This window comes from Ammodytes marinus (assembly GCF_949987685.1).
Source record: "Ammodytes marinus genome assembly, chromosome: 11".
In the NCBI taxonomy this organism is placed as follows: Eukaryota; Metazoa; Chordata; class Actinopteri; order Uranoscopiformes; family Ammodytidae; genus Ammodytes; species Ammodytes marinus.
In genome coordinates this window covers 25,619,668-25,628,480 of record NC_137215.1, presented here as the reverse complement: position 1 = coordinate 25,628,480, position 8,813 = coordinate 25,619,668, and the positions used below count along the sequence as shown (strand labels likewise).

Sequence of the window (8,813 nt, the reverse complement as noted above, 5' to 3'; positions counted from 1 at the left end):
AAAGCATCAGTGTAATATACAAGGTAACTTTTATAAGCCAACTTTGCCAGCCAAATGTGCTTAGTGGCTATGCTAAAAATGCATGATAGCATTTCACATCTGTTTGAACAAATAAAGGGTTAACACCAAATAGCACCACACACACAAAGCCTATACAAGCATAATACAGTAGGTGAGCCCTATCATAACCCCTCCCCTCCCCTGCATGGCTTCACACAGACCTGTAAAGCTCTACTTTATCCTCATCTCCGAGGGCCGGGGAACCCCCTGGGCCCCCACCCTCTCTCCCCCCCCCCTTTAATGAATCCTACATTCCCAGCTCTCACGTGGCATCCTGCGCCGCGCTGAATTGAGCAACTGTGGTACAAGAATGGGGAAGTAGCTCAACGCCTGTTTGTACATGAGAACCATGTCTGTCTGTCTGCTAATGTTATAAGGGCCAGCACAATGAAAGCAACACTGAGGAAATGGCATTGATGGCGGTGGCAAAGAGAGCAGATTTCTGATTTGGAAAATCTTCACCAGCCAGCCTCGAACCAGGGGGGGCAACATGGCATTTAAAAAGAAAATCCTTGGGACTACTTTTGAATCTGTTAAATAGTCACTATGGCAGTAAAGAGCAGTGTTAGCAGCAGCTGTACCAACTACTAAATAACTCCCATTTATTAAGTATTATAACTCAATTAAAAACAATAACAAGTTTAACTTTCCACTGCCATTTACAGTCAGACTGATATATTACCCAACTGATATCGTCAGATATGTTTACAAATGTTATGCACACGAGTGTTTTACAGGGTTCATTTGTAATAAACTGTATTTGTATTTATTCTTCAAAGTCATATTTAAAACAGCATTGTTAACGCGTTATAGCATCTTTGTTCTTTAATGTATTAAAAGTGTGATAAAAAGTAAATGTAATAGGAAGAGTCACACATTTATAAAACTGACGCAGCAATATCTGTTCAAACAGTTTTTCCTAAGAATTTCCAAGACAAGGACAAAACTAACAGTCCGTCTCTTCTTAACACTCACGCCAATTAGGTCATATTGAAGATCAATTATATAACATTAGATCTTTTAAATGGGTTTCCTTTAAATGACTGGGCACTGTTTCTCAAACAGTAGTTAATAGTGTTAATAGTTGTCGGGGCCCTATTTTCGGCGGCGGATTAACATCAGGCAGGAGGATGGTGTGTGACTGACTCAAAGTAAACTACAGCAGCAGTGTTGACAGTAGCTGGTAATCATATCAGGCTGGATACACTCAGCAATTGTAAGAAGGACCAATTCATTGTTGGCTTAGGACTTTGTTTTAGATTTATTGACACTCATATTAACTTCCAGCTGCAACACATCCGGCCTCAGTCCAAACATGCCACAACAGTTGTTTGTGTTACCATCTGTTTTCATCAATTTTGATCTTATCTCAAAGAGGTGTACCAAACTGTTTCATTCGATATTGGTTCCATATGAATTTCTATACTTTAAGATACTTTTCCAAAAAGTGTGAAAACACTGTCAAATGCCATTGCTGTTTTCTTAAATAGAAACATTTAGAACAATTGGATACAAGTACATTTAAAAATATTTGGTGATACATTTGTCACACTAGCAGAAGAAGCCCTGATTAGGTTGAGATCACTGGAAAATGTTTAAAGAGACTGATTAGATGTAGCCCTTCATAGCACTAGATATGTCAAAGGCTAAAATAAAAAAAAGAAGAGGTTTCCAAAGCCAATATGTGACATTATTAGTGGGTTGAAAGCGCCGCAGTCAGGCAGTCAGTCAGTCAGTGAGTGTGGTGTGTACAGGGCAGGGTGACTCACCATTGAAGGGGTTGATCCCTCTGTTCATCCTGGACACGATGGCATCTTTCACTTCCCTCCGTCTCACACACTGGATGCCCAGATTCTGAAAGCTGTGTAGATAACAACAAACCAGGGTCTGATTATGATAAAGAAAACACAAGGAGCATGTACACCCTGTATGTATGTATGTATGAAGGACCACATGTAGTAAGCGTGAGACGAAAAACATCACCACAAGCTATTTGCTAATGACTATGTCTGTCTATCTGTCTGATAATGTCCAACCCCAGATCTGTAAGGAGTCAATGGTCTGCTTTACACAGAATGACTGGGAGTCCAAATATGGTTTTAGAATTTACTACACAGGGATTTGCCTAATTACAGACACCAAAAGATACTGACTCATTCACACGCTCGCACACACACACACACACACACACACATGCACAAGTACACACACACACAAACAGACAAACACACACACACACACACACACACACACACACACACACACACATACTCTGTTTTCTCTCTCTAACACACAGCAAATATGGGTGATGTCACTTGGGGAATTCCCATATTGCCATCCTCATTACAGACTTGGTTTGACGAATATGCTTTGTGTGTGTGTGAGTGTGTGCGCGCGCTTGTGCGATTTCTTGTATGAGTGTCTTCCTATCCATATCTGAGAGGTCACCCATTTACATATGATGTCTTTTCGAAACCGTCAAAGTGAAACGTAAAAAAATATATATATATTAATAGAGAGCAAATTGATTATGTCTTGTGGTGTGTTTGTGTGTGTGTGTTTCCGCGCAACAGACTCTTGCTTATTTTGGAGGAGGACAGTACTATGCAGATTAAGCCTGAGACGATGGTTGTTGCTCTTGGCGATGGCAATCACTACTACAGTACTACTACTACTCCAGAGTGACAGAGCCAAACAGAGTTGAGTGTGTGGGCGACAGTACTCAGTACTCACGCGATCACCCTGCGGTCAGGCCCAAACTCGGCCTCGTAGAAGCCATCTTTACAGTCCTTCCCCACCAGGTCGTGTGGGTGCGGTCGGTACGGCTCGTTCTTGGTCACCAAGTAAACGCGCACTTTCCCTTTGCTGCTGTAGTTCAGGATCTGCGGAGGTAGAAAACAACAACTAAACACATGATGTAGCTTTTAAAAAAATCACTTAAAAGGTGCTCTGAGGAACTTTCAGTCTGTGTCAATTCTTGCACCCCCTTTGGACGAAAGCGGTAGTGTTTTTTTTTTTAACCACGCCAGCTGTTGTTCCTGGGTGAGCGTACCCATGAGAAAGAGCATTAAGAAAAACTATATCAAAAATAATATTCTTTGCACCGATGGACTCGTTTGCTGTTATATGTAATTTATGATCATCAGAGGAAACATTAGACTGTTTCAGAAATATTTAAAAGTTCCTCGTAGCACCTTTAAAGAATGTTCATCTTTATTTATTATCATCACTCATTAAGACTAGCTAAGCTAATATATATCATTTGTAGTGTGTCAGTTTATTTGGGCTTTCTTGTTTTCACTTATTCTTTAGAGATACTGTAGATTGATTCATTCATTTGGAGTTCTGTAATGTCTTGTATTGAAAATAAAAGTGGAGTAAGCGATTCTGCTTGTTGTCGAAATCAGTTAATTACTCGTCACGATACGCTACTTGTACGTATTGTGTGTTTGTGAAGAAAATCTGGTGTTAATACACAGCCTAGGCTCTGTAAACTGGTATGTAGACAAAGGTATACCACCATAGCTCACAACATGTTCGTTCACAGAGCCTATTGGCCGTGTATTAACAACAGATTTCCTTTTTCACAGTACAGACCAGTAGTGCGGGATCATGAGGAGATATTCACAGATTTTTGACAGCAAGTGATTTTGACAACAAGCGTTCTCCAGAATTGCCGACTCCACTTTATATGTTATTATGCAAATTGTATTGTCAAAACTTAAAAACTGCAGGAGCCCAAGAATAGCTTGTGGCTTATGCTTCAATCCAGCCAAACTCCTTCATTGCTCCTTGATGTACAAAATGATCATGTTAGATTTTTGCTGACTGACTGACTGACTGACTGACTGACCTGCAGACTGGGGTAGGTCCTGTTGTTGTCGGAGCTCTTCTCTCCGGGGATGCTCCCGGCAGAGCGCCCCTCACACTTGTACCTGAAGCGCATCCCCCTCTGCTTGGGCTGCTCGAAGATCTGGACCTCTGGTTCCCCCACTGGACACAGAGCACAGAGGATGGAAAATCATTCAATACAAAAGTTGAATTGGTGCAAGACACAATCCTCCAGCTATGTATGGACCCTTCTACGTCAATACTCTCAACTGTGTCAGCCGTATGGAAAAGATGAGTAATCTCAGGAAACTGTTTGTTTCAAGCATTCGTCTTGATTTCTCCTCTTGTTTTCAATACAAAGGGTCGAAGCCTCCATCCCTCTATCCTGAACTGTGCCCGTGTATAGGTGTATAACTGATGAGTTAATCTGGTCATCATTATCTGATTGAATAATCCAACAAGCATCAATTCAGCGATTTGCAGTTAAGACCACACCACATGTGAAAAAGTGAAAGTTTTGAGAGCTTTTTCAGAGTGCAGCTATGCGTCTCAATGGAAATGGTTCCAAGCGTACAGTTGAAACAACGTCATGTGGTTACCCAGTTCATGTCAGCCTGAAATGGAGCCACATTAAGATGTACTGGGCGTCTTTTAAACTGCAATTCACCAAATGAGTGCAAGACTAAAAAGGGCAGACCACACATACACATACAAATTCAAGTGTCTAGTAATTTGAAATCCTTTTGCATAAAACAAATGCGACACTCTGCCCCACATGATGTCTGCCTTTGAGAGGAACTAAAACTGATCAGGGAAGTGTGTCAGTTTTTTTTTTTTTTTTCAGTATTTCCATTGGTTTAACGACGCAAAAAAAATGCTTGTTATTTTTGTTTGTGTTTTTGTGTGGACGTGACAGCCCAGCGACATAGCAGAGTCGTTGACACATCGATGTTAAGTAGGCCAGCATGAAACAAGTCCTGTCACATTTCTGGCATAATTAAGAAGTGTACGTTTGCCAAAAAAAATCTATTAAAAGATGAGGCTCGGCCATGTCCTGCCTTCCCCATTGTGCAGCTTCTAAGGCTAAAGAAACACGAACCTGAGAGATGCTCACCCACACAGACATTTATAAATATACATTTAAATATTCATACACCACAAACTGTTTACGCTTTACAACTTAAACTCTGGTTCTCACACACGCTCACGCCACAGAGGTCTGAGAATAGAGGCACAGCTCGCCAATAAAAAACTAAATGAGGAAGTGAAAGACATTCGCTCAGTGCTGTTGGCTCTTTGTAGCATTTTGACTTGTGGAGACAGGCAAGCTCAATTTGACACAGTGGGGTATTCTCAAATGTAGGCCTACTTACTTAGGTGTGGATCGGCCCCTCGCATGGAGGTCATAAGAACTGAGGAGGAGAGTGTAGTGACATACATGGAGAAAAAATTAGGCCAAAATATTTGCAGACTAGATACAAAAGCACACTCCAATAGCATTCCACTCAAACTGCTTTGAACAAAGCGTTTTGTAAATGTACTCATTCAGTTCTTCTCAAGCTGTCCTGTAATTACTGGCATTGCCTCTAATAACGCTGTCAATCATTGCAACAAGGAGGAAGTTTCACTCTTTCTCTAAATAATAAACAGTGACCAACTAGATTCAACTCTAGAATGAAGAACTTGTGTTGCTTTGTACATTTAGGCTTAAGACTGTCATACAAATACATTTTTTCAATTGAGTTGGTACACGTTTTTTAACAGCACAAGCATTACAATTAGTAGGCTATGCATTACTGTTTCAACCTCTCATTGTACAATACCGTCGTTGTTACATAGTAAATAACGGTGTTGCTACTCACCATCCATGATGCACAAACGCACTCTCGCTCTCTGTCGTGTCACAGGTTATTGTCTCTAGAAGAGAAGCCCGAGCTGAATGAGTGACAGCAGGCAGGAAAAAGTAATATTTGTTAGAAGAGACCAGCGGGGGAATTCCCCTATGTCACCGCCCCCTTCGTCTGAATGGACCAATGAGAGGCCGCGTGGCTCTCACAGCGGAGAGCACGAGAGAGATGAGAGGATTCACTGCCCAGCACCGCCCGTCTCAGCCATCAGAGGGCGCTACAGCGGTCAGTCAACATAATAACTCTGGCTGTTGAACGTAGTGCTGAGGATATAGGCACTGGCCACTGGCTAACGATGCCCGCTGCCTTACATTTGGAGAACCAGATGAAAAAAAGATAGTCTACTGGATAGACAAATTGACCTGGATAATTATTCAAAGCCATTTTGTGTATATTGTATGATCTAGCTATTTCTGCCCATAACATTGCTCCTCATTGGGTAGGCTATTAACGTTGGCAAGTTTAAACAATGAGTGAATAACAATGAAGAATATTTTCACAGAGCTAACAATATATATTGGAAAATATTTACTAGGTGGTTTATGAAAAAAATAACATATTTTAAACGGAATCATTCCAACCTTACATTAAGGCCCACTGTAGGTGGAATTATGCTAAGCTTTTCTTGCCAAGATTTATGAGAAGATTGACACCACTCTTGAATGATTTGCAGCCAGCAGCAAGTGAGCATAGCTTAGCATAAAGCGTGGAAAAGGAAAATAAATCAATTAAGCTATCAACATGCTTACATTTCAATGTGTACAATAACACTTTAAAGCTGGGGTGGAGGATTTGGGGAGAAAATGGCAGTTAACTTGGGATAGAGATTCGAATCCAAATATCTCAACCGCTCCACTTGTTCTCTTTGGTCCCTCCCTGACACGCTCTACACACCAACAAAGCCGTGCCAAAGTGAATGGACAGTCCCACCAGCCAATAAGAACAGAGAATCGGAGCCTCGCTCTGATTGGTCAAAGTGTCAGCTCATGTTAACTTTGACCAATCAGAAATCACATACCCCAGCTTTAAGCCTCTTTAGTTTATTAAAAGGGCTGGTACTTTTTGGCTAGGGGCTGTAGCCCCAGCCAGCCAGGCAACCTTCTGAGACCTAGGAGGTTACCAATTCCTGTTATTTACATATCCTACTAAGTAATGTTAGAGAATTTGAGAAATAAGTTTAAGGGTGTATTCACACATGCCGTGTTTAGTTTGGTTGAAACGAACTCAGGTGCACTTCCGCCTTCGGTGCGCATCTTTCCGGCAGGTGTACAGCAATCAAACAGAATGTCTGTCCAATGAATGAATGACCTCAGATCACGTGTGGTTTTGCTTCGTAATGCTGGTTCACTTGCGAAAGGGGCAATATGAAAGTGGACCACACCAAACAAACAAATCTAAACTCTATTTGGTCTGGACCAAAGCAAGTGAACTAGCGGACTTTCCCAGTGTGAATACAACCTAAGAATTATTTTTTGGTGCAGTGAACTTAATATTTTAATTTAGATGGTTTGAAGAGTCTTGTAGGATTCAGGAGAGAGCTACTCACTGAGCAGGTACATTTTTAATGACCCTATGTGCTTTTTAAAGATCAGTGTGTTACTTTATTAACATATGCTCAGCTCTGGGACTCCAATGCAATGGATAAGAGGCAGATGCTAGGGCTGGCTATGCTCCTAGCTCATATGAAATGATGTCAAACCAGCAGGTAGTTAGTTTGTGTCAAGATGTCTTTGAATGCATAAGAACAAACAGGCTGGATGAATACAGCCAGTGTTATGCACTCAGTGACTCATTTTATAGTTTCTTGATCTACATAGTGAAGAGACAATGAAACCATGAATTTGAGGAGTGATGAAAGCAATTTCTCATTTTGATATTAAAGGCTAATTCTTTACTGAAACATTGAAAAATTTGTTTGCAAAACAATCTTGCCACAAGGTGTAGTTTAGCAGCTGCTCTGAGTTTGTATCACACGATCCCCCATGGCTCAGTCATGTCATGGAAAAGTACATTTAATTAAGCATGTTTTAAAAGATGAGATTTAAATTTCATACTTAAACTTAAAGGAATACTTCACCCATACGGAACCAGCGTTCTATCATTATAAAATAACTATTATAATATAATGAATGAGGTTTTTCTTCCCTCAGTCTTCCCTTGGCCCAGCTGTCCTGTTAATCCTAACCCTTACTGTGATGTCACAAGAAGGAAACTGTAGGGTTAGACAGTGAGACCATAAAACACTCTTTCTGCCTTTTCTCAGCCTAAGATGATCCGATTACTAATTTTTTTGCACATTTATAATAAATAGGAGTTCAATACACCTTCATATTCCAACTGGTGAAGTGGGTCTTTAACATAACATATAACAAATCTTACCACAAAGTCAATTTAGTAGATCACGGTTACCATTTTGTACAATACAATCTTGTTGTCAAAGTACATTAGTAACTATTTAAGTAACTATTTTAGGTTTAATTCAGAAAATCTATCATTAAATAGTGCTATAAAAAATATTAAATTGACAAACAAGGCATGTAGGTCTTAAAAGCCTTCCATTCCTTCAACTGACAACAAGAATGTTACAAATTAAAAATATATGTAAAAAAAACGACAGACAACAGCATTCTTTTTAGGGGTTTAATGGGTGTACAGATTCATTTAAAGGAAGTGATAAACACATACAAAAATACCCTTTCAATACATTTTTAGAAACAAACATCTAAATGACCTGTCTTGTTAAACGTTTCCGAACAGCAAAACATGAGTTGTCTGAAACAGAGTGGTGCAGATTTCATTCAAAAGAGACCTACCTGCTATGAATGCTATTAAAAAAAGAAGAATCACATGGTACAAATATGCAAATATAAATAAAGTGATAAGAAAACCCCAGTAATGAAGAATATGCCTTTTGAAAAAACTGTTTTTCTCTGTACATTTAACTCGGGGGGAGGGGGGAAACGGATGCTGGAAGAAGAGCCCGTGTCCAAACTGTCTACCTGCTCCCAGGAAGAG

General features: G+C 40.2%; 1 protein-coding gene across 1 annotated transcript in view; it reads right to left on the bottom strand.

Annotated features, from left to right (window-relative positions):
- Positions 1–5,824, bottom strand: part of rel (v-rel avian reticuloendotheliosis viral oncogene homolog) — a 19,504-nt gene extending 13,680 nt beyond the window's left edge. The window contains exons 1-5 of the mRNA XM_080036505.1: positions 5,754–5,824; positions 5,265–5,303; positions 3,914–4,053; positions 2,794–2,942; positions 1,830–1,921 (exon numbers count right to left, since the gene is read on the bottom strand). Coding sequence (XP_079892631.1) covers positions 1,830–1,921; positions 2,794–2,942; positions 3,914–4,053; positions 5,265–5,303; positions 5,754–5,760 — 427 coding nt within the window. The 5' untranslated portion in view covers positions 5,761–5,824. The remainder of the gene's footprint in view (positions 1–1,829; positions 1,922–2,793; positions 2,943–3,913; positions 4,054–5,264; positions 5,304–5,753) is intronic.
- Positions 5,825–8,813: the final 2,989 nt, after the last annotated feature.